The 27,120-nt window shown below is 39.4% G+C and overlaps 1 protein-coding gene across 1 annotated transcript in view; it reads left to right on the top strand.

The window, feature by feature from the left end:
* Window positions 1–27,120, top strand: part of Cfap54 (cilia and flagella associated protein 54) — a 372,605-nt gene that overhangs the window by 65,780 nt on the left and 279,705 nt on the right. Inside the window, exons 16-22 of the mRNA XM_029563104.1 lie at window positions 6,967–7,095; window positions 7,410–7,536; window positions 9,430–9,516; window positions 9,605–9,726; window positions 19,482–19,658; window positions 25,795–25,887; window positions 26,109–26,294. Of these exons, the coding sequence (XP_029418964.1) occupies window positions 6,967–7,095; window positions 7,410–7,536; window positions 9,430–9,516; window positions 9,605–9,726; window positions 19,482–19,658; window positions 25,795–25,887; window positions 26,109–26,294 (921 nt within the window). The remainder of the gene's footprint in view (window positions 1–6,966; window positions 7,096–7,409; window positions 7,537–9,429; window positions 9,517–9,604; window positions 9,727–19,481; window positions 19,659–25,794; window positions 25,888–26,108; window positions 26,295–27,120) is intronic.

Here is a 27,120-nt window from a genome sequence, read left to right as displayed (position 1 = left end):
AAGAAGGGAATAGTTATCACAGTTCTGTGTCCACAGGAAGCAATAAGTTCCGTTTATTCATTTATTATTAACAAGAGCAGACACACCCAGGATCAATATTTACATTTCCAGCGGGTATTCGGGTGTCTAGGTGCCTCCTGCTCACAGGACTTCCTTGATCTCTAGCAGTTTTGTGTGTGTGTATGTGTGTGTGTGTGTGTGTGTGTGTGTGTGTGTGTGTCTGCAGGCCTCCTGGTTCCTGTGTACAGATGCAAAGGGTTAGGCCAGAAGAGGTAAATGTCTTCTGTAAAGAGAAGTTGAAAGAGGCAGTGAGGTATCTAGAAAGTTCCCATAGGGCCCTGTGTGCCAATAGGCTGGAGACTCTGAGTTAGCAAGGTTTGATGGCTGCTATGATTTGGATCTAGAACATTCCAAGGGCACAAACAAGCCGTGTGTACCAATCAAGATTATAATGCATCCACTGAGTTTTAGAACAAACATTTCTTTGCGAACAATTGTTCTTTTTTTTATTTATTATTTTTATGTGTATGCATGTATTGCCTACCTGTAGTGCAATGCCCGAGGAGGACAGAAGAGGCTGTCGGATCTCCTGGAACTGGAGTTACGGACAGTTGTTAGCTGCCACGTGGGTACTGGGACTAGAACTCGCGTCCTCTGCAAGAACAACCAGTGTTCTTAACTGCCAAGCCATCTCTCCAGCCAAAATAAAAAATATATAAAAAATTACACTTATTTATTTATTTATTTATTTATTTATTTATGCGTGTTTGTGTGTGTACGCACATGAACATGTTGTGTGTGTGTGGAGGTCAGAAGTTAACATACATGATTGATTCTCTCCTTCTACCATTTGAGTCCTGGATATAGAATTCAAGTCACTAGACTCGGAGGCAAGCCCCTTTATCCACTGAGTTGTCTCACCAGCCCACCCACCTTGGATTAAAAAACATTATTTATTTATTTATTTTTATTTTATTTGTATGAATGTTTTGTTTTCATGTATGCAAGTTTACCTGTGTCATGTAATGTCCACACAGACCAAACGAGGGTAATCAGACCTGGAGTTACAGTCATTAGCTGCCATATAGGTGCTGGGAACTGAACCTGGATCCTTTGCAAGTGCAGCCACTAAACCATCTCTCCAGCCCCCACCTTGGTTTTTGAGATAGGGTCTGCATCAGTTGTTTATAAAAATACCATAATCAAGACAAATTATAGAAGGGAGAATTTATTTGGCTTATAGTTCGAGAGGAATGAGTCCAACATAGTGGGGGAGGCAGTGGGCATTTGGAGCAGAAAATTGAGACCTTACATCTTCAAGCATGCATAAGAAGCAGATAGAGTGCAAAGTGGAAGTGGGGCAAGGCTATGGACTCTCAAAGCTGACCCCCAAAGACACACTTCCTTCAGCAGTGCCACACCCCCTAAACCTCTGCAAACAGCACCACCAACTGGGACCAATATTTACATTTATAGGCCTATGTGGGACAACTCTCATTTAAACACTCAATAGTTTTCTCACTGGTCTGAAACTCACCAAGTAGTCTAGATTAGCTGACCTACTAGGCGTAGGAGTCTTCCTATTTCCCTTTCCCCAGCTCTGGGATTCATGTATGTACCACCACACCTAGTTTTTTTGTTGTGTGTTTTTAAGGTGGGTTCTGGAGATCAAACTCAGGTCCTAGAGCACTTTACTAATCGAGCTTTCTCCCCGGTGTCTTGAATATTTTTGATCTGCAGTTTGTGGAATCCATGGACATGCAACCCAAGCTACAGATGGGTCACATGTGCAAATGAAACTCTGTCAACTCCTGCTCTGATCACATTGCTTTTCCACTCACCTAAGAGGAACTACTGTCCAAAATATTGTTGATTATAAAAGCAGACATTTTGCTACTTTTGTGTTATATGGATGCAGTCTTAGGAAGCATGGAATGTTGTTTTCCTCATTTAAACACTTAATAGATGGTGTCACAGTCTGTGAAGCCACACTCAGCCCTCTTTTTACTCTCAGTGTTGTGTTTGAGAGCTGTATCCAGGTTGGTGCAGGTAATCATGGAGTTCATTTTCACTATATCCAACTTCTTCATAGGCACATAGGACAGTATAGATTGGGGGTTTTATCTTAGATGTCTTGCCTTTCAGATCCAAGCTTATAGTCTCTGTTGCTGTATTATTTCTTGATTATAGAAAGGTGTTCAGGATCTTTATATAAAATATATTTTTCTAATGTGCAGACATAAATACTTTAATTGCCCTTTAATAATTTGCCACCCACCCCTGTACCTTTATTTGTGGCAACCTTTTGAATTATTAGAACAAGTGCTAATTTTAAGTGTAACTTCATCCTTCTGTCACACTTCGTGTAAGGGGCAAAGTCCTAAGAAATTGTGTGCCAAGCAGATATCATTCTGAATGTATACAAGGATTAGGGAGGGGTTTGTTTTGAATTTTCCTTCTCAAAAGAATGTTTGTATTCGAGTATAAATTTTAGGGAATACAAATTTGAATTCTTTATGCTGCATCGTGTCTTGTGGAGAGAGCTACATTTGAGAAGTTTAAAATTGAGAACAGAAACTGATGAAATGGAGAAGGCATAACGATCATCTGACTGCGACGTTTCCAGGTTTCACCTACAGTGTTTGCACAGTACCTGGCTTCTCATTTCTCACTCCAGACATGCTCAACCATAATCTCAGCTTTGAGGTTCTTAAAAGTTCCTCAGACAGGACACTAGGTCTTGAGAATCTTGGGCTTAGTGACCTAGTTCTTATTCCCTGAGGTGCTAGGCAGGAATAGGAATTCTAATGTCTTGAAATAGAAAATTTCTATCAATTAAAGCCACTAAATAAAATGAGCTTCTTGGCTGTCAAATTTCTCACAACAAAGAAACTGAAGGTCATTTATAAACTAGTGTTGTTATTATTTGACTCAGAAACAAAATCCTCTGCTCTGTTTACTACCAACTACTGGGAGGTTGTTAAAATATGCAGTCTATGATGGCAATGGCATGTATGCAGGCTTTATGTTGTGCGTGTGCAGCCTGCTCTTTTGTGCTGGACACATAGTAGCTATATAGCAGGCAATTGATGGAGTGCATGAGAGTCTAGCATTTATTTTGGACAGATCCAGACTTGAGTCTTGACCAGGATGTTGACTGTGTGTATGACCTTGAATGAATCATTTCGTCCTTTCAGATGTCCTGGTTTGTAGAATTGTTACTGTACCTGTTCCACTGAGTTGCTATCCTATTTAAATGATGTATGGGTAACATTGTGGAAAACAGAACCTGGTACATGATAGTTAGTTGTTCAGTGCTCAGATTTCACTTAGGATTCTGGATCTTAACTTAGGGTTCTCAAACCCACATGGAAGGGAATGAAGTGGGGGTAAAGAATGAGAACTTGCTGTTGTGGGAGGGTCAGAGATTCATATGCTTACCTAGCAGAGTCTTAGGTGGGAAAATGATCTGTTTTGCATACATGCAAAATACTGTATGAAAAAAAATGAGGTATTTGTCATAACATGATTTAAAACAATTTCAAACTTTTACTGAATACATAGCATCAGTTCAACAAATGGATTATAAAATTAAGATAAGTGATGAGTATATGTCACAGAGAGCTCTGGAAACTAATAGATTACTCTGTGGAGAGCATTGATGTAAGTACTGGATGATGTTTAAGTTAAATGTTAGCTGTGATGATGATGAAGATGATAATGCACTGCAGATGATTGTGGTAAAGATGATGATGATGATGATGGTGGTGGTGGTAGTGGTAGTGGTAGGGTGTGTGTGTGTGTGTGTGTGTGTGTGTGTGTGTGTGTGTGTGGTCTTTGAAAGATTTTCATGTTAGGAAATGGAGGAATGACTCAGCAATTCAGAGCATCGGCTGCTATTACAGAAGACCAGGTTCCATTCCCAGCACCCAACATGACAGCTAACAACCATCAGTAAGTCCAGTTCCAGGGGAGCTGATGCCCTCTTTTGACCTCCATGGTCATTACATGCACATGGCACACTTACACACATATAGGCAGAACACTCATATACAGAAAATAAAAATCAGTCAATAAAAAATTGACTATTCTATGTGGTGCTAAAATCAGTCAATAAAAAATTGACTATTCTATGTGGTGGCACAAGCCTTTAATCCCAGCACTCAGGAGGTAGAGTTTACATAGTGAGTTCGAGGCCAGCTGGGGCTATAGGGAGGCCCTGTCTAAAATGAAATGAAATAAAATATTTTTTTGTGTGTGTGTTGAAAAGATACCCTCAGCACTGGAGGTCAGTTGATAAAGTACTTGCCTTATAAGCACGAGGATTTGAGTTTGGTTCCTAGAACCTGTGTAAAAAGCTAGGTGTGGTGGCTCATGCTTGTAATCCCAGGGCTGAGGAGGTGGAGAGCGCAGATCCCCGGGGCTCGGTGCCAGCTAACCTTGCCTACTTGATGAGCTCCAGGCCAAGGAGAGACCCTGTCCTAACAAACAAGGCGATGGAACTGAATTATGACAGCTAATGTTATCTTGCCTCCTCATGCATACACACATGCACCCATAAACATATGTGCACCAACACACACATGAACATGCACACACATGCACACACATAGCCTTAGTGACCCAGCTGGTTGTTTGGATAAACAATCACTTGAATGACTTCAATGTCTTCCTTCTGGAAAAGACTTAGAAATTTTGGACAGAATTGAAGAAATGTCTTCAAGCACTGTGCAGAGTTCACAAGAAAGTAAGATAAATCCAGGGGCCAAAGCAGAAAGGGGAACTGAGAACCAAAGTGCGAAGGTGGGTGCTATAATGGGTCGCTGGGCATGGCTACAAGGAAGCATCAACTTTTAATAGCCACCTAGAGGAAAGATATCAAACTTGGGCCCATGAAAGATGGAGTTGGCACCGAGACTCCCCATAAAGTTAGAACCTATAAAAAGCTAGCTCCTAGAAAAAATAAACTAGAAAAGGACATTAAGAAAAAAATCTGTTTTTATAGGAAGATATTTCAGTTTCAATCCCAAGAAGAGGAGAAAGTTATAGCCCTAATGATTTATAACCTCGGGTCTGCCCTCAAGTAGGTTTGTTATTTGAATTTATACTACTTGAGTTGCTTGGAAGCCTTCTTGAGGTTGTGATTCTTTAGGGGACATATGTGTTGAACAGTTATATGTGATCAAAGCAAGTGTATTCTAGGAAAGGAAGATTCATGTAATATTAGAATCCTATAATGCAATATATCACATTAACAAAGAAAAAAAACCCATGACAACAGCATTAACACAACGAGATGCAAATAAAGCATTTGACAAAATTCAACAGCCAATCTTTTAGTAAATAACTTTTAGCAGTTGGAAATAGGCTTTCTTTCCTGATAAGGGATAGCATCGAAAAACCTTCAATTAATATTTTACCTGTGGTAAAAGGTTCGAGCTGCCCCTTTGTTCTGATATAACTCATCTTTCATTGTCTTCAACATGTTTTGGAAGCCTTAGATGGATAGAAAAAAATAACCAAAGCAGAAAAAAAAGGCGTCAAGAGTGTAAAGAAAGCATCCACCTGGTTTTATGCACAGACACACACAACTTATTGCAGCCTGTTTAGTAACAGCAGTCTTAACATTCATCAGCAGAAGAGTGGATAACTTTGACTTTCTCTTCAGAGTAGCACCAGTTCAGGCCACATGAATGTGAGGATGAAGGAACTGAAGCTGGCTTGGCATCACTGCACTCCCACTCTATAGTCACTGGACTGCTGAGGGAACCTGGACCTGCATTTCCAGCACCTCATTTCCATTTGGTTCTAGGTGGTTAATCTTCCAGTGAGGAACATTTACTTGGCTTTGTAACGAAGAGAGGAGTTTGTACTCTGTAATAGCAGATGGAAAGTGAGAATTTAATAGCCATATTAAGCGAGCTCTTACGACTTACCTGCGCCAGTGTAGTCGGTGTAGCAGGTGCTTGAGGGTGTTGTCAGTCGTCTCCCAGCTTCTTAGATTCCCACAAGCTTCTGAAGATGTTCTGGAGAATCACAAAAAGTGAAATTCTCACCAGGCAGTTTTCTTAACCTTTGCTTCCTCGTGCTTCCTAATACTAACAGACACCTGTAATTCTGTGTATTCAATTCCTTTCTTCTTGAAAAATTTATAGTAGTCCTGTGTCCATAATGAAACCATCCCTAACCCATTAAATTACACACACCAGCCTGAGTAAACTTCAGCAACATATGGTTGAGTGAAAAAAAGTTGGCAAAAATTTACAAAGGAGAAATTAAAAAGCATTTAAAATTTTAAAAAGTGATGCTGCATGTTGTTCAAGACACACATGGTGACTGTTTAAAAACGTGCAAAAGAATGGCAAAACCAAATTCAAGGGCAGTGTCTCCTTGCTGGGGCAGTGAAGAGGACTGACTCATGGACAATTACCCAAGGGATTTCAGCTTTATGTGTGTTTGTGTATGATCTATTTCCTAAAAGATTCTGAAAAAATATTTAAACAGATATTTGAATATTTGAACAGGTTGTTCTTTACACTGTATTCTGTTTATCTTCCTATGAGAATAATGGCATTAAAAAGTATGTATATTTGGAAAATCATGATGTGTTAAGTTTAAATTTCCAGCTCTGTGATTCTGAGAGTTTAAAATGTTGTAATTTGTCAGATTAAGTGTATAAGAACAGCAAATTATATAAACTTCATTTAAAAAATTATCTGTATGTTTGGTATATATTGAAAAATTTGAAAACAATGGATGGCACTTAAAAATATGTGAAAAGTTTGTATTTGGAAAATGGGGAATATATTTTCATCTTCATTGGCAGTATTTAATATTTAGTTGGAGATAAGCATATTTAGTAAGACACAGCGTGGGTGGCATTGGGCAGACTAAGCTTCTGCTATTTGGTTTTGAGTTATTGTTAGAGAGTTTCATTGTCCCTCTTTTGTTTGTAAAATTTTGTAGCAAGCACCTGTGGAGCAGTTGTTTTATGCTTATCAACTTCTTGACAGAGCAATTGCTGGGATGAATTGGAATTGCATGCTAACCACATTGCCAAATGGATCATCAATAATCGACCATTGCTATGTCAAGGTAAGAAGGGAAAAAACTTTACGTTAGGTTGGTGGTTTACTAACTAGGAAAAGGGTTTTGCATGTAGGTGAGCATGATGGTGACAGATTTTCTCAGAAATATCTCCTCCCAGAAGAAACCAAGAAGAGTACGTTTTTTTGAGGTTCTCGTTGAAGAGAACACCCTAAGAGACTATGTACTGGCATGAAAACTAATTGCACAGACTTAGAAGTGAGCAGAACTTAATGGCAATGAATAAGATAGAATGAGTGATAATAAGGTGTTTTGATAACTCTTTTTCCTTTAATCTCTACTACAACTCTGTTGGGCTGAAGTGCTCCCATGATCTAGATGGAGACATGTACAAACCAATCTCAGCAAATAGTTTTATGATGGACCTGCATCTTGAACTCATTCAAGCTCAGCACCACATAGCTGTTGGACTTCTTGATCAACTGCAAGGTAGTGGCCATCAAAGCAAGTAACCACATGGAATCAATTTTAAAATAATTAATTCAATTAATTTTGCAATTGTGTTTTTGTTGACTGCTTTACAAATAAAACTCAACTATTTTATTTTTCCCACTGATTAATATCAATAGGTACCCTTGTTTATTGCTTTATACTTTGCATAGCTGGTCAGTAAATTTCCTTTTTTTCATTCTTTATGTTTTCATACTTTTATATTTTATTTTAAATATGTGTAAAATTTAAAAACTGTTTTCTATGTGACCTGCTGGATGTAGCGGAGAGCAAATAATAATTTCAACATCTTTGTTTCATCATAAATAAATTGAAGAGTTGATAAGATCTTTCTGCTACATAAAGGCGCTTACTTAAATAGTAACCTCAAATGTTCTTTGAAGCTGAAAAGATCTGGTTCAGAAATGCATTTCAAATTGAATAGAATTATTGTGTCAAGTTTTCTTTAAGAAACAAGCCATGAAGCTCATTATTTCCTATGTTATCTTTAGTGGAAAAAATAGGGCTTTGTTTGTTCTTAGAGTTACTATTTAATAGTTTATTCTCTAACTGCTGTCCGTTAAATCTTTGAAGGCCAAATGAGTTTTTATGAGAGACCACATAAAGCCCTTGATAGTAGGTTTGAGTTCAGTCTTAAATGGAATTAGTTATTATTCTTTTGTGGCCTCTCTGAGTCTCTCTAACTTTTTTCCTTTGCTTTATTGAACTACTGTCCTAGCACAGATTATCACTTTGTTCCTCTTGTCTTTCTTCACTTAAATATATTGCTGCTAGACTAACGTTCCCTAATTACTGTTTTTGCCTTTCTTATTCAAGAACTTTGCAATGGTTGCCTGTTGACTATGGTTTTAAATATGACTTGACTATATCTGGCCATTGAGGATTTCCTTGAAATCTTATCGTTCTTGTCATCAAAGGTTGTGCTCAGGAGAGCTTGATTAACATTTGCCATATGCTCAATGCTGGGAGACATGCATTATTTTCTGCTTTGCCTGCTAATCCCATGCAGGTAGTTTCCCTTTTCTTTTGCCATGAAAGAAGCCATATATTCCTCAGTGGCGTCTGATTCTATCTTCGCCTCAGTTACCCTCTTGTAGTGACTCATGTGCATTGGCTCAACAAAAACTCAACAAAAGAGATGCATACCTCACAGGACAGAAGCAGCACAGTGCCCTACCTTTGTAGACCATACCTAAAAATCACATATCAGTGCTGTACTTCCTGTCTCCTGGGCCAGCACAACTTCATCCTTATCTCCATCATCTGTTTTATTGGACCACCAAGACAGTGCCAGCTGTACATGGGACCAACACCTGAAGTCCTTTGTGTTTTAGTTGAAAATTGTTAGAGAGGTTTTCAGTTTTCAGTGGTACTCAGAGATTTTCCTGGGACCACACTGACAAAGTTTCTCTGGAAATGGCCAGAGATGGTTTAATTGGTATCCATATCAGGACTTGCTACTTTACTTTACAAAGAAAGTGGAGTGAACCAGAGTTCACCTGCAAGATGATTTTATTTAAGATGAAACAGAAAATCAAATCTTGTTATAGTTTGGAAATTCTGTGTCCTGAAGTACTCTGTGGAAAAGAAGGTCAGACAGAAAAACTGCAGCGTGTTTTGTGGTAGTATGTGCCTGTATTCCCAACACTTGGGAGATTGGTGCAGGATTGTGAGTTTGGGGCCAGCCTGGACAACATAGTGAATTCAAGACCAGCCTGAGTCAAATAGGGAGATTCTGTCTCAACAAAAAACAAGGGCTGGGATTGTAGCTTAGTGGTAAAACACTGGCCTAGCATGCCCAGTGCCATGGGTTTGAACCCTAGCACGGAAAAAAGATTTCCTGTTTGGTTTGTAATGTGTATTATTCTTCAGTTTTTCAGATTCCAAGTGTTAGCACAAATTATTCTACTAAAGGTTCTGAAAAGTTAAAACAATCTAGACGTACTGATTGTTTTTCAGGTAATTAATATTGGGGCAACCTGCATTTCAAAATGAAGTGGAATGATAATTATCTTGCCCTTTTAGTAATATTTGTTTGCCTTTGTAGAATTAAATGTAATGGATAAGATAAAGAAGAATAAACTATCCAAAGCCGTTTACTTGATGCAGAAAGCTCTTTTACTGTTTGAGAAAGATGAAGCTTGTAAATCTTCATGGGACTTGTTGATGGTAATTATATTTCATTTCCCTCTTTTTAGTCTGTATGTACCTCTTCTGTTAAAACGAATGGTTTGTTTCTCTTTTTAAAACTTGATTTGTTGATTTTACATCCAGTTATGAACTTTGAGGATCACCATATGCAGACTAGCTTAAGCAGGGAGAGTGATCTGTACCTCCAGGCCTGAACTGTTTGGAAATGAGAGCACTTCTATCTCTAGAGACAAAGATTTGAGAAGCCAGCTAAAATCAGAAGGTGTCAAAATGCGGGAAATTAAAATCCGAGTGACACTGATCAGTCTGGTGCATGCCTCATGTTAGAATTAAAATAATAAACCTAGAGCCTGGAGAGATGGCTCATTGGTTAGGAGCACTGGCTGCTCTTGCAGAGGACCCGGGTTCAGCTCCCAGCACCCACGTGGGTGGAAGCTAACAACCATCTGTAACTCTCATTCCCGGGAACCTCATGCCCTCTTCTGGCCTCCACGGACACTGCTTGACACAGGTGCACTTAAATATATGCAGGCAATGCACTCATACATAAATTAAAAATAAAATAAAAATAAATAAACCCATTGGCTCAGGTATCTTCTCTTCCAGATGGATGCTTCTAACACATGGACCGACTTTCTTGTTGATACTTTCTCTTATTCAGTGATGGGGATGGAACACAAGTCCTCATGCAGGCTAAGTACTCACTCTACCACTGAGTTATGTTCCCAGTTCTTGTTGCTACCTTTAATGAGGTCTCATGCTGGAAATTATTCAATCTTCTTGATGATTCGTGACATGATGTTTTAGTTTAACTTCCCGATGGCAATCACATTTCAAGTTATGGAACCTTTATTTTTGCCTTATGTATGATTGCACTGTCTGTGATAGCTTTCCAATGTTGTGGGAAGTTGCCCAGTGGAGACAAACATCTTAAAAGGAGGCAATGTTTATTTGTCTCACATTTTAAAGATTCCAGTCCTTTGCTTTTGAGTCTCTGGTGATGCAATTCAGTATGGTGAAAATGTGTAATAACAGGAAACCTGTTGACCTCATGGCAGCCAGGAATGGGGGAAGAGAGAGAGAGAGAGAGAGAGAGAAGCCATGAAAGGAGAGAGAGAGAAAGGGGCGAGGGGGAGAGGAGAGAGAGAGAGAGAGAGAGAGAGAGAGAGAGAGAGAGAGAGAGAAATTGAGAGATTGAGAGGAGAGAAGAGAGTTGAGATTGAGAGAGATTGAGAGAGAGAGAGAAGAGAGGTGAGAGAGAGAAGAGAAGAAAAACAGGAGAGGAGAGTTGAGGTTCCAATATCCCTTTCAAAAGCATGTCCTTCATGGCCTAACTTTTCACTAGGACCCACTTTCTAAAGATTCCACTATCTCCCAGTAGTGCCAGGGGCTGGTCACCACATGGGACTTTGGGGGACATTCCATATCCAAACTATTGCAGTGGCTAAATGAATGTCACACGGAGACAGAGAGTAATGGTACAAGTTACTTGGCCAATAAGACAAGGAAAAAACTAAGTCAAAACTAGAACTCTCAAAAGAGTTTAAGACAGAACATGTAGAAGTGAGTATGCTAAGGATGAACAGACAGAAGACAGAAATAGAAGATACAAGAGCCGTTAATCGTGTACGAAGTCCCACAGAGGAGGGAAGAGGAGGAGATTGGAAGCACAGGTAAAGGTGTAGGCCCCAAGGCAGACACTTCATCCTTTGATACAGAAAGTAAAGCGCAGTGGGCAGATACACAGGTAAGAAATTTGTTGGTGTGGAGGCGGGGAGCTGAGTTGTTACTTTCATGCCTCAATAATTTGAGAAATTAGGAAGCAAGGGTCTTTGCCAGTAATGGAGGAGAGGGTAGATGGAATGGGAAGAGACTGGAAAGGAACTGAGCATAGGGAAGAATGATGACAGAGCTAACTCCATGGAAAGACTGGCTAGAATCACGAAGTTCCTCCTGAGGCTGGAGACAGTGAATCGTTAGAGGGCCCTTCTTCCTATAGTTTGAGTTATCCTTATGATATGGATGATAGCAGTGGCAGCAGAATGCTTGTGACAATGTAGATTTGTTTAGGATTATTGAAAATTCTTAATGAGGCTTTTATTAGATCACAGACCTTCTAGCTGCTTCTTTCTCCCAGAAATCAGGCCACGCCCCCTCCAGCTAACAGGTCCCTGCTGTAAAGGTTAAAACACACAGATGAAGGGGTTCTCCTTGGTATGTCAGCAATGTTGGACTAAATCATGAGATGTGGAGCTTCCCACCACCCTTTAAAAATGTATGAAAGTCAGGTATTTGCTTGGCTTTTATCAGATCTCTGGAAGCTGATGTCACAGACAGATGGACTCAAACTTTCATATGTAATACAAAGCAAATAGGGGATTTAATGAAGGCTCTCTGTCTTTTTCCTTCCAGCTCCCCCATTATGTTGTATATGATGACTCTCTCTCTCCTGCTGTCCTACTTTACCTCTCCTAATGAAGCTCCTTCCTAGGAGTCTGAAGGGAAGGCTTTCTCCTGCTAAGGTCCTGTCTCTGGTGCAAATGTACCATCTTTCCTATGGCTCTCTTACCTCAGGGCCTGATTGCAGCTCCCCATACCCCATGGTCACAAGGCCCTCTCTCCTAATTCAGCTCATTCTGAAGGGAAATTTTGTGACAGTTCCTTTCCTGTGCCTGCTGCTCTCCATCTCTTTGTTACAACAAGTATGGGCTAAATATTTATAGCATGAAAAAAATGAGTGCCTATTGAGTGGGGAAGAAAGTAAGTCCATCAAAGTGTTTGAAGATCTGATGGCTACAGAAATATCACACAATTGGTCCTCTCTAGGAGACCTAATCAGGCACCAGAAAACTTGGACTAAAGTTGAAAACCGAAAGAATACTGAACAGAAGGAGACAGGAGGAATGTGTGTAGAGGCCCCACAGGTACAGAGATCACTGAGCACTTGTAGACCTGTAGGTCATTTACTGTGATGACCTTAGAAATAGCAGGGGCAAGAGGGGGCTGAGGGCAGGGTGGTCACACACAAGACCAGATAGAAAGTAGAGAGCAGTCTGAGGGCTTTCCCAGCAGGCTAAGGGCTTTGGAACATGCTATCATGACTGGAGGCCAGGAATCTGGTAGTATTAGGGAAGAGCTTTTGAATTTCTGGCATTTGACTTGGGGGTGGGGATTGATGGCGGAATTGGGTAGTCTGAATGGAACTGACAAGGTCAAGTAGTCTCTGATCTTTGTTGGGAGGCTTCTAGGATGCGTTTAGATCCATATTCTCAGCAGATGCTTCAATGGCTGTATCTGCTTGGAGGACATTAGTACCTGGATACTGTTTCTATGGCAAGTAAACCTTAGCTTTCTTTTAGAGATGTTCCTTTCAGGACTAATCCCGTATGTTTTGGAACCTGATGAGAGCAAAGCCTTTTTTCTTCTGTTTTACTGTGTCAGTCTTATCTTCATGTTTCCATAATACGCCGTTTCCTTTTCATAGCTCTACCTCCTTCCCACTGAGCCTGAGGAGGACAGGGCAGATACCAGAAGCCCAAGTTTCCAGCATGCCTCTCTTCTTTCCATTTCTTAAGGAAAAGTGTTCTAACTTGAAAAACTGAGATAGATTCAAGAGATGCATTCGGAGGCTCTGCTTTTTATGAGGCATCTGCCACAAGGATTTTGTCATCTGGGAGCATGTTGAAGATTTATTTCAGGGTCCTGTGTCCTCTGTTCCTTAGCGGTGCTTTGTATGTGAAGTTTATGGTAGAATGATCAGTCCTCAGGGTACTCTCCTAAACAGTGATGTTATGGCTCAAATAATTGTCAAACTTTCTTTCCTTAAAGAAGACAAATAAACTTCTTTCCCTTGGCTGTCATTCTCTGCTGAAGAATATCACAAAATGTTTTATACTATCATGGTCGTGTAATAAAATCGTCCCCAGATCAGTAATTGATATGCCACCTGATACCACAAAAAGGTATGAAAAGCTTGGATCTTTTAGGAACTCTTAAATAATTCATACTCTGTTTTGTTCTTTCAAAAGTTTTCTGCCCTTGTGGATCTTTGTAATTTCATCAAGTGTCTGTGTGATTCCAAATCAATTAAAAGTGGACCGATTTGTTACCACAGATGTGGGACAGACTTTTGACAGTATTATCTTTCCAGATGGGTGAGTGCCTCTTTTGTTCTTGCTTAGAAGGATGTACCTTCCTTTGCAAAGAAACACAATAGTTACATCTAGTTTTTTCCTAATATTATTTGTTGGAACTTAAATGAGTATGTAGTTGAGATATTGTTAATAGTACCAAATTCTGGTACTAGAACCTCAACTCTAAGCAAAGAAGCATTATGGTTTAGCAGATTATTTTTATAGTTAATTCAGAATATACTTGTATAGTCCCATTTTAGAAACAGAGCTAATGATGGAACCAGAGCTACTAGCAGTTCTAATTACTCCTGAATTTGTATCTATGAATTCCATTCTATCAACTATGCTATTATTTCTTTTACTTATAACATTTTAGTCAACTTAATCCAATTTGCTTTTCTTGGAGGGGGGCTATGATCTATTCTTTTTTTTTGAGACCCTCTCAGTTCTTTATAACTGTTCTATACTGAAATCTTCCTTATGAAAGAGTGAAACCTTTTTGATTCTGACCCCCTCCATGAGGCCATGGTTTGGACCTTGGGTTTCAAATGCTGACAGATGATTTGAATACACTTACACAGTGGTGTGTGTATGTGTGTGTGTGTGTGTGTTTGTGTGTGTGTGTGTATGTATGTGTGTTTACAAGTATTTTAAAAGCATTATGTGGCCAACTTTACCTCAGTGGCCTTCCTAAGTTTTTTTCAGCTTAGCGTTGTATTTGGATATGATAACTTGGTGGTTAGGAGTCTAAGGAATTTAGAGTTCTGGTTCATCTGCCTATCAGCTCTATTTCCTATATTGTTTATACCCTTTTAGTGTATTTATCTCTTCATCTATTAAAGGGTGTCTTAGAAAGATACAGTACAGTAATGTACATAAAATGCTTAGCTTTGGTACAGTCAATAACTATTAGTCATTATTGTTATTGTTATTATTATTATTGTTATTAGTACTACTACTACTACTACTACTACTTCTACTACTCTGTCTTTCACTTTAAGTACTCTGGAGCATTTGATTGGACCATTATCTGAGCCATAGATGTATTTCTTTATGAATCAACACATTTCTTTCTGTTTTTTCTTAGATTTATCTTCCAAGCGGTGTCTTTCATTCTTATCAATATTCTTTGCAGGGTTCTTGGAGATGACTTAGTCCACTTTTCATCATCTTCTACAGTGTGCATCATCACTCTGGGACCCAGAATATACCTTAGGGGGGTCTCCGAGATGAGTAGTAAATGTGGCAGTCCATCACCACAGCCGTGTGATAGTTGTTTACATACATCTTCATCATGCCCTCAAGATTGCATTACATCTGCCTATTAGTGTTCTGCCACACTGTGGGTGTCAGGCCTGTGTCAAATGTATTTAATGTCAGCCTGTCTTCATAAGTACTTGCAAACTTCTGAAGAGAGGCAAGTCTCATTTTCTCTAATGGAAACTATAGGCAGAGAAATTTGCATCCACACAAAAATACTTAAGGCTTGAGTGGTTTTGCAGCACACTGAAGCACGAAGGACCATGGAGAGCAGCATACTCAGGGTGCATTTCCCTTGCGAGTTGGTGCAGAAGTACCTTTCCATTGAGGCCCCTGGTCAACCTTTCTCCTTGATCAATAGTCATTTCCTCCCTCAGGTTTGAATTTGCCAGGACTGTTAGTCAGGACAGGGAATGCGGTTGGTTATTTTCCAGTATATGACATGTCTTGGAGTTCTTGAGCTAGAAGAATGGAACGGTGCTGCACATTTTGCTGTTGTATAACAAGGGTGTTCTAGAGCATTGTCTTAACATTCATGCCAGTCTTGATAACGCTTTTCCAACACTGAGTACAGATGATTTTGAGAACTTTTCCTTCTTTGTTTTTTCAGATGTCGTTTCCTCCGGTGTTGTTGAAGAAGCCTTAAAACATTCCTAAACATTTTCTCATGAATGAAACCTTATTAGCAGCTTGAAGTTTGGCTTACTGAGTTAGGATTCTGTTTTTAGTAGGCATTAAGATGTGCCTTGAGTTCTGTTAGGGAATTTATCTGATTTACCAAAATCTAGGACTTTAGACGGTTACTTCATCACTTTTTCCTGAAAACTTTAATATTTCTGTTAACCTATTTTAAATTGGACTACAGGATCTGAGTTAGGGGTCTGATGTTAAAATTGATCAAGACCCAGCCAGAGAATTTTTAAAAATGATTCATTAATTTACTGGTTTATTTTTGTGTATGTGTATTTGCTTGTGCAAGTTTATGTGCACCATGTGTGTGCAAGAGCCAGCAGAGGTCTGAAGAGGGTGTCAGTTTCCCTGGAACTGAAGTTACAGTTGGGTTACTAGCTGCCATGTGGTTGTTAGAACCAAACCCAGGTCCTCTGTAAGAGCAACAAGTGCTCTTAACAGCTGAGCCAAATCTCCAGCCTTCAGTTTTAAAAATATTTTTATTATTTTTATGTGTTTGAGTATATTGCCTGTGTGTGTGTAAGTGCACCTGTGTCATGAAATGCCTGCCGCGGTCAGAAGAGAGTGTTGGATTCCTCTGGAACTGGAGTTACAAGTGATTGTTAGCTGCCAACCTGGGTTCTCTGCAAGAGCAGCCAGTGCTCTTAACGGCTGAGCCATCACTCCAGCCCTGTCAGAACAGTTTAAACATGCAGTTTAAAATGCACTGTAGTAAACATCTTTTTCACCATCATAATTTAGTATGCCTTTCATTCAGAACACAGCAATTCAGCCAAAAGAAATAAAGTACTGTCCCTGCCACCAAGGCATTCATTGTTAACAAGATGCAGTTAGTCAGATACAGAAATAACCTATAAGAACTTGTTGAAATAAAGATGAATGAGTATGATGAATGCCTAACTACATGGGTCTGTCATGGAGGTGTCAGTGAAACTGTCAGTTTGAGTGGGTCTTGAACCAGTAAAGGAGATGTAAAGTTGTTTAGGAAGAAGGAATTGCATGGAAATTAATGGCTTCAGAGGTTCAGGTTGGATAGAGAGGCAGGTATAAGAGAGCAAAATAGTGCACAGGAAAATAAGGCCAGAAGATACGGTCATGGTCATTACAAAATAACTCCTGTGCAGAAGTTTGCCCTTCGGTAAATATTGGAGGAGACACTGAAAGTCGAGAAGACCACAGGTTGAGGATCCTAGAGACTGAGAGAAAGCTAGATATACTTGTTATAACAGAATCCGGACTGGAGGTCAGATGCAGTAGGTTGGTTGGTTTGGGAAAGGAGCTGACACAAAATTATCCTTCCAAATGAGCTTTTTGAGGAGAGAACCTCCTGACCGTGGTGGGAGTGATAGGGCCTCAAGATAGGAGAGCATTAGCAAGATACAGCATCATACCAGAAACAACATAAGGGGCCTTGAGGGGAGAGAGGCATCCCTTCAAAACCCGGAGAGGCGCTTCATTAGTAGAGAGAGTTTGAAGTGAAAGAGCAGGAGAGAGAGAGTAGCCACGTACAGCATGACTGGGGTCCTGAAGGAGAAAGAGCCTTTGGATCTCCCAAACAGAGGGAGATTTCTGACTTTTGTAGGTTTTCAAGAGGTGGCGGGAAGTTCCAACCAGGTGATTTAGTCTGTGAAAAAGAGCCAAGAATTGGGTAAGAATATGCATTTCTTTCTGCAGTGAAGGGGAAGAGATGCAAGGCCACAGCACAGTGTTGTCAGTGCTGTCTGAGAGAGAGCAGCAGGGGACCTGACCTGATTTCTGTGAGAGGGAAAGGCAGCTGAGGGTCTGTGATCTAAATTACTCAGCTAAAACAATGGTTGACAGCCCTTGATTCACTTCAGGATTCTTCATAGCATTTTTAATGATATGCATGTTCAAGCCCTCCTTCTGGAGATTTTTGTGTTTGAGATGGATCATCTTAAAATTTTAAATAAACAACTTACAACATACTAATTAGTATCCAGTCTGAGAGATGACTGTGTGATGGCCTCTGACCAAAAGCAGAAAGGTCTTGCTTGACCCCAGCTAAGCTCATGATCATGCAAAGAGAAGGTTCTGGAGTGAGGGAGGAAGATGCTTAATGTCCATCTGGTCCATACCAGCAGGAGCTACCAAGGCAGGCTTGGGCATTAAATGTGGGGGTAGACAGTCTGTCCTGTACCAGGGCCAGTGGGTCATACTACTGGTTTGTTTACAGGCTCCAAACATAATTAAGAGGCAGTAAACACCTCCTGATTCAAGATATCGCACTCCTCCATTATTGAATAATTTTTCCTTAAGCTGATTTTACATGTTTTCATGTGACTTCAAATATCCTGGTCTTCACAACCCATGATGTAAAGAAGACATGTTAAAATAATGTTCAAATTAAGATGGCTTTGGCCAGACATGGTGGTTCACTACTGTAATCCTAGCACTAAGGAGATTAAGACAGGACAATTGCTACAAGTTTGAGGCTAGCCTGGGTTATATAATGTGTTCTCAGTTCAGGCTAGCCTGGATTACACAAAGAGTTCCTGGTCTGGGATAGCCTGGGTTACACAGTGAATTCCAGGCTAGTCTGGATTACAGAGTGAGACCTTGTCTTGAACAAAACAAAATGACTATAGTATCTTTTATCTCCCCTCTGTTCAGCAAGGGATTCCTTTCCTCACAGGTTTTCTGCACGGTTTCCGCAGTTACCTGGGAAATCCATTTACCTTTTCTGGTTCTGATCCTTCTTTCAAGCTGTCACCTGTGGCTGGCCTTCAGGCAAACCCTGCCTTTTGGGTTTAAAATATCTTTTAAAATACTAATTTATTTTTATTTTTTGTGTATGAATGCTTGCCTGCATGTATGCAGAGGCCAGAAGAAATCCCTTAGAACTGGAGGGAGGTACAGACAGTTGTGAGCTGCCATGTAGATGCTGGGAACTGAACCAAGGCCTCTGCAAGAGCAGCAAGTGCTCTTAACTGCTGAACCATCTCTCCAGCCTGTCTCAAGTATTTTATAAGTCAAGACAAAAATGTCTAGTTTACCTAGGATTATTAAGACTAAATATTGCTCTTATTTTAACTGATGCTAACTGAGCAACTACTATGTGCTCAGTATTATTTGGGAACTTACACGTCACTGCTGTTATAGTTAGTCATACTTTTGGAAATATTGCTTCTGATTGTTATGTGCCATCTCTTATAGAATCTCTTGAAATTGTGACTGCCTTTCCTTCAGGTTTACAGAATATATGTTTCTTTAAAAATCTATTTTTACTTCACCTTGCTGATAGAAACTCTGACATTCATATCACAGTCCATGTATATCAATAGTCTCATTCCTTGACAGTCACACTGCAAGTTGCATTAAGGGTTGGTGTGTGATTTATCTGTGTAAATGCAGGCATCCGTGTTAGGAACTTTTTAAGCATAATGAAACATGATGGTAGATAGTCCAAGGATTCAAAGACAAAGTGTCCATATTAATGTATGACAATTACATTTAGACATATAAATATGATTCCATTGGTAATCATGTTCAGTTTACTTAGTAGTCATTTTATAAGCTTGCAAAATCAGTGATACATACATATATGTGTACATATGCCTCTGAGGTTCAAGACACTGCATATAGAAAGATAATGTTTATCACAAGGGAGTTCTACAAATAGGAAGCTCAAGCTTGTGAAACATATTTTTCTATTTTCTCACTTCATTACAGGAAGCATCTTCCTTAATTGAGAAGACTGAAGCAGAACAAAATGCCCTATATTCTTATCAGCAGTATTTGGAAAGTTCAAAAACAAAGAAGGGCAAAACCCCTCCTCCGCCTATCCTGCTGGCCCGGACGCACTGTTCTGTGATACTCAAACCCGCTCCATTTGTTTCAGATGTTAAGGTATGGTGCCCCTCCTGAGCTTTGCCTCACGCAAAGAAACATAAGCCCTTTCATGGCTTTCATGACTTGTGTTTTTATTGTTTTCAGGACCTGAATAGTCTTATTTATAAGCATTGAACATCAGATTGGTGTTCTCATGTCTTATCTATCCTTAGTTTCTTCATGATATTTTTCCTTTTATAGAGTGTCCGTAAAGCCACAGTATACCAAATGTGTGGTAAGGGGGAACAACAGAGAAATAGTTCCCTCTGTGTGTCTTTGGCACCGTGACACAGTTGTATGCTGACAGTGTGCTCAAGGTAGAGGACTCCTGTGAAGAATCAGACATTCGAAGAGCATAGCTTTTCAGAGCCAGTGATGGTGACAAGGTAGCAAACCATGGAAACTTGAAAGTCCGGAGTCTAGAAATTCTGCCTAAAGTTCCTTCAAAGGAACGTAGAACTGAATGACAGTTCCAACCATCTTCACTCACAAATCTTTATGCATTTATTAGAATGAGCCTCTCCTCCCATCCCTGGTGACCTGGAACTTGTCCTAAATGGGACTAGCACTTGAGATTTCATTTTCTAACAAGAAATTGCCTCAAGCTAGTTTATATTCTAAATATTGCACTTTCGTCTTTTAGAAGATCAGCAACACGCTCTTTGATGTTATACGACAATAAAATTCTATCTTTGATTGTCTTTAGGGCATTTTGCATGCAAAGACTTTGAAGTCAAACACATTTAAGTTTGAAATTTGAGCTCTACTCCTTAACTATCTGTACAACTTTAAGAAGGTCAGATACATTTTTGAGGAATTTTCTTTTGTAAATTATAGTTATTGTGAAAACAAACTGAGATAGGGCTGGGGATATAGTTTAGTTGGTAGAGTGCTTGCCTGGCGTGCATATATACCTGGCTCCATCCCCACCACCTCATACACTAGGTGTGGTAGTACATGCCTATAATCCCAGGACTTGGGATATGGAAGCAGAAGCATTAAAGTTCAAGGTCATCTGGACTACACAACAAACTCAGCATGGGACACTTGAGACCCTGTTTCAAACAACAGCAGCAACAACAACAAAAATATATAATGCTCTTGGCATATTGGTGGATGTCTCTATTTTACTTTTACTAAACATGTGTAATTAGAATTTATCAAAACAATTGCTGGAGCTACAGATTGTGATTGCATTATTTGATGACATTTTTTGTTAACTCTGTACAGGGAGCATCTTTTGAAGGTCTATAAGCTGTCAAGTTCTGTATGAGGTAATTGAGGTACAAAGGTAAATGTGAACGAATGTGGTTCATTCTTTGGGGAACTTCAGACTGATGGGAATTGGATGCTGTTTAGAAGTAACACCACCACTTTCATGTTCTTTTTTTCCTTTTCTTTTCTTTTTAAGTTGTATGCATAGAAAAAGCCTTCATCTTACACATAACTATGGTGGCATATAAGTACATTACTTTTAGTACCAGTAGTTCAACTTTAGAGTTTCTGGAAAATTCTGCAAGAGTAGTGCTTCACTGATATTGGGAAATTAGTACAGAATGAAAACCGGATAACTTATCAAGTTTTTGTTTGTTTTCATGTATTTTTATTTAACCCCAACCCCAATTTTTTATATTACAATTTGGAGATTATTTTATTTTATATGTTTGAAAATAGGAAGACATGAGAGTCTTATATTTGACCTGTAGTTCTAGTGCTTTTCCAGTGGCCCATGTTAAAACGTGTGTAAACTGCTCCTTGGGAGAGTTGTTTCAGGAAGGCTCTCCTGCCACTTTTGCCTTAGCAGCACTAGGTGGCGCTGCTGGCTTAAGTACGTTTTCTGGTTTGTGGTTCAGCCATCTTTTGTCTTAGCAGAGCCCCTTGTTAAGCATTCACTTCATTAAAATCTGTTTCTATAGTTGAAATGCTAATGCTGTTTACATCATTTATAAAAATCTTACTTCCAAAGTTAGTGATTTGCTCACAATGTCTCTATTCTTATGTAGATCCTAATTATACATTGCTTCTTTGTGTTACACAAACTAGGATGTTTCCTTCAGTGGAACGAAATAAAGCTTGTAAAAATGCTTTTAGAGAGAATTTGCCCTCAAGATTCTGGTCTATATGGCAAAATTTAGAGCAATAACAACCTGTCATCTAACACTCTCTTTCTACCCACTACCCATAAAAACTTGTACTCTTTTTATCTGGGTAATCAGGGGAAATTAAGTTTATTTTTATATTATTTTGAGATTCTTTTGATATTTACTGGTATCTGACTCTCCACCCCCCCCCCCCCCCGCTTTACCTCGAGTTTTTATTTTTTATTTTGCTTTGCCTAGTGATCTTAACTGGTTGTCTATATCACAATCACCCAAGAAATGTTCTCTAGCAACACAAAGGATCAGGCACCAGTACCAGAAAGTCTAATTCTAAGTCTAAGTTGAAGTTAGGCAGGCTTGGATATCTGTCTCTTGGATATTTGTGATGTAAAAAAGTGATGATTCTGTACAAACTCATTTTAAAAAGTGATGGAGAGTCAGGGTTCAGGCCTGTGTAGATTAGACCACAATTCTCATGTGGTACATTTTCTTCACAGACATTTTTTACATTTTATTGTAACTGCTGCTGCATACATAGCTTAGTACCCAACTTCTCTTCCCACCTTCTTTTTTCAGGATATATTTGGGATATATATATATACATATATATATATATATATGTATATATATATATCAGATGTAAATATTCGGATCCATTCACTGCTAGCCTCTGTTTCCGTTTAGTCATAATTTGAGTCCATCGAGATTAAGTTGTCTTTAGAATCAACTTCTGTCTCTATCTGCTTTGAGGCAAAATGATTTAACCTCTCTGCCTCTCCATTTCCCATGGCAGTAGCAATTCCATCTCAATGAGTAAATATTAGTCACCTGAGTTTTTGACAAAGATTCTGAAAACATACACTGGATAAAGATAGCCCCTTCAACAAATTGTACTGGAAAACTGGCTGTCCACATACAGAAGAATGAAACTAGATCCTCATCTCTCCCTGTATAAAAATCAATTCAAAATATGTCAAAGACTTGAAACTCTTAAACTGCTGGAGGAAAACAGGAAAAACACTTCAAGATATAGGCATAGGTGAGGACTTTCCAAAAAGAAGTCTAATAGCTCAGGAAATAAAACCAAGATTTGATAAATGGGATTACATTAAATTAAAAAGCTTCTGTACAACAAGAGAAAGAATGAAGTGAAGAGACGGTTTGCAGAATAAGAAAAAGCATCTTTGAAAGATACAACTGACAGAGGATTATTATTCAGGCTATATAAAGGATTTAAAAGACTAAATACTGGGGCTGGAGAGATGGCTCAGTGGTTAAGAGTGCTTACTACTCCTAAGGAGGAGCCAGGTTTGGTTCCCAGCACCCATATTAGGTGGCTCATAACCTGTAAGTTCTGAGGAATCCAGTGCCCTCTTCTGACCTCAGGGGGCACCTGGACACACGGTGCACATAAATTCATGGAGGTACACACACACTTAAATAAATCTTTAAAAAAATGAGTAAATCCCAAGAAAACAAACACTCCAATTAATAAATGGAGAAATGAAATGAACAGACAGCTCTCAAAAGATGAAGTAAAAATGGTGGATAAACATGTGAACAAATGTTCAACATTCTTAGCCACCAGGGAAATCCAAATTAAAACAGCATTAGGATTCCATCTCACCCAAGACAGAATGACTGTCCTTAATGAAACAAATAACAGTAAATGCTAGTGAGGATGCATGGAAAAGTGAACACATCCACTGCTGGTGGAAATATAAATTAGTTCAGCCACTATGGAAATCATTACAGAGGCTCCTCAAAAAGCAAAAATAAAACTACTATATGACCTAGCTGCCTCACTCCTGGGTTTATACCAGAAGGACTTAATTCAACACACCACAGAGATACTTGCACGTCTGTTTTCTGCAGCCCTAGTCACAATAGCTAAGTTATGGCATCTGTCTAGGAATCAGTCAGCAGATAAATGGATGAAGAAAATGTGTTTCTTCACAAATGAATGGAGTTTCATTTAGTACAAAGAAGAATGAAATCATGTCATTTTAGGAGAAAGGATGAGACTGAACATCATTATATTAAGCAAAATAAGTGGGGCTCAGAAAGACCAATACTACATGTTTTTTTCTGTGCATCTTAGATTTTTATGTAGATGCATATAAGGAGCTGAAAGCAGAAAGGAGACTAGGGAAATGAATGGGAATCATGGGAGGGGAGAGGCAGCAAAGGGAGAGTAGGACAGGAAACATGGTCACAGTACATGATACACTTGCATGAAAATGTCTGTATGAAACCATCACTATGTATAATGAATACACACCAGCACCAGTAAAAGGGGAAAGTAGATTTCAAATTCCTAATGATACTTAGCACAGAGAAACTTCCCAATTAATAGTACTAGTGAGAAGCTGGGGAGATGGTTCAGTGTGCCATGCAAGCACAAGGACCTGGGTTCAAATCCCCAGAACCCATATAAAAGCCAGACGTGTACCATGAGCATCTGCAATCCCTGTGCTCCTGTGGGGAGATGAGAGGCCAAGACAGGAAATCTCTGGAAGCCTGTGGGCAGCTAGCCTGGAGTATGCAGTGGACAGACAAGACCCTGTCTCAAACAAGATGGAAGATGAGGAGCGACACCAGAGGTTTCCCTCTAAACTCCACATGTGCACCATGGCAGGCACATACCCGCCTCTAGTACAAAAAAAAGAGAAGAAGAGGAGCAACACCAGACGTCCTCCTCAACACCCCACATGTGCCCCATGCGGGGCACATCCCCCCCTCTAGATACATGAACACACACACACACACACACACACACACACACACACACACACACACACAGAGTAATAATAACATTTTAGTTTTTAAAAAATATTTATAATTTTTATTTTATGTGTATGAGTGTATTTCCTGCATGTATGTGAGTGCATCCATGTCGTGCAATGTCACGGAGGTCAGAAGAGGGCTTCGGATTCCCCTGGAACTGGAGTTAAGGATGGTTTGTAGCTGCCACGTGGGTGCTGGGAATTAAACACGGGCCCTCTGCAAGAGCAGTCAATGCTCATAACCGCTGAACCATCTCTCTAGCCCCAGTATTTTAGTTTTTCATTTGTTTGTTTTTGAGACAGTATCTTACTATGTCTGACTGGTCTGGAAGTCTATATAAGCCAGGCTGGCCTTGAACTCAGAGAGATTCTCCTGCCTCTGCCTCCCGAGTGCTGAGATTAAAGGCATGTCCAGCCATATTTTAGTTTTGATTGTCCCAGGAAAGCAAGCTCCATATTTGTGTTTACTTCTATAAGATTTTACATATAAAATCTTAGATTTCATAGTTTTATTTGAAAGATTACTGCTTCTATCTACAATGGAACCTGTACTCCTAAGGCTCACAGTACATAGTGGAACAAAGGGTAGAGAAAATACTAATGCATCTCTCATCAGCAAAGCTTCCTCATGCAACAGACCAATGAGCACAAAAGGCCACAACTGGCCGAAGTGTAGAGAGAAAGAGCCTGTAGAGCATGGACAGGACTCCTATATTAAACTCTACCCACCCAGGGCTCAGGGACCATTTTGGAAGAGGAGGTGGAAAGATTATAAGAGCCAGGGGAGGAGGTACGTGACCATAAGGAAACAGTCTTAAAGGATCCTGGGACCTTGCTCATATTAACTTATAGCATGCAAACTCAATTAGACAAGAGCTGGCATAGAACTGGGGAAATGGGCCGCAGGCCCACACTTAGCCATAGAACTATTGGCACCTGATTAATGCTGGGTGAGGGAGAGCTGATCTTTAAGGGAGGGACTCTAGATAGATTGACTAGGACCTCAGTGGATGAACTTGCACTGAGGGATGTCTGGGTAGACTAACTTGACTCAATAGGCCTTAACATATATGACAGAATGCATGAAATCCAGTGATATGGGGGTGCAGATGAGGAAGGGGTATAAAGATGATTGATATTTTGTATGAAATGCACAAAAATTCAATAAAAATATGCATTCAAACAGATTACTACTTCTGCTCTATCAGACAAAAGAAATACAGTTCTCTTAAACAGACTGCAGATGATGGCTGTTCTCTCTCCTGGCAGGTGGCCTGGTACTGCATATTGGGTTGCAAAGCAGAAGGAAGTTATAGAAAAGTGAGGCTAAACCACAATCATCTCCCAAATTCAGGAGAGGCGGTAGGTTGTGCTCCCTGTCAGGAAATCTTATCAAAGCCTTATTCTTGACAACTAAGTGTTTTCCTCCTGTGAAGTCATGATTTTAGTGATTCAACATTAATTTCCACTTCAGTCATAACTAAGATCTAATAGTGAAAGAAAAAGGTTTAACCCAATTGTGTCTTAAAAGTCACATGATCTTGATTTTCTGTGTAAAAGTTGAAATATGTTTCTATTTATAGATACCAGCTGATGGTAGAAGCATTTTTGAAGTGAAAGGTCTAGAAACTAATGAAAAATACATATTTGCAATTGCTGCTTATTCTTGCAATGGGAAGCTCATTGGTGACGCTATTGGGGAGACAACTAAACCAATTCTCATTTATCCACCTCTTTCTGCTGTTACCGCTCGGATGTACCTGACACAGGTAGAAAAGATTGCTGCTGTTTTTTCCACTATATATTTTTTATTTATTTTTATTTTTTTATTGTTAAGCACTTGCTAAGTAATTTCTGATGGAAGGAAAAAAATCACAGCATATATTCTACAGCTCCTGTAATACATATTTCCGTGATTGCAGTTTAGTTTCATAAAACATGAATAATTTCCTCTCCTATTAGTCAGTTTGCCTTTGTACAGAACATTTCCCCCCAGGAATACAAATGTAATGCATAATAATTTTAGAAATTTTGGAAAATATTGCAATGCATATATATATAAATAAGTGTTATCTGTCACTACCCAGAGTAGCAGATCTTACCCTGGGGGAATTTTGTTGATGTCTGCTGACATTTTTGGTTATTGCAACCTAGCGGGGTGCTACTGGTATCTAGTGAGTAGAGGTTAGGGATGTTGATAAACAGCATACAATGCAATAAGGATGGCTTCCCGCAACAGAGAAGTATCCAGCACACACTTGGGATGTAGCTCAATGATAACCGAATACTTGCCCAGCATGCACAAGGCTCTGGGCTCCATCATAAACATTGCCAAAAATATCCAATACAGAATATCAGTAGCCCCAGGGTTAAGAAACCCTGATCCAAAAGACAGCTCTTTGTTTTTTTAAATCTATCTATTTACCTGTTGTCCATCTTATCTACCTACCTACCTACCTACCTATCCATCCACCCATCATTATCTGTCAGCTAGCTATACATGCACTCATTTATATGTACATATATACATACACATGCGTATATAAAATTTATGAATTATATGATTTTAACCATACATATTATTTTATATATTTT

The sequence above is a fragment of the Nannospalax galili genome, unplaced genomic scaffold (genome assembly GCF_000622305.1).
Source record: "Nannospalax galili isolate Female #2095 unplaced genomic scaffold, S.galili_v1.0 scaffold734, whole genome shotgun sequence".
Lineage (NCBI taxonomy): Eukaryota > Metazoa > Chordata > Mammalia > Rodentia > Spalacidae > Nannospalax > Nannospalax galili.
The sequence above is the reverse complement of the archived record's forward strand: the minus strand, read 5'-3'. Positions and strand labels throughout refer to the sequence as shown.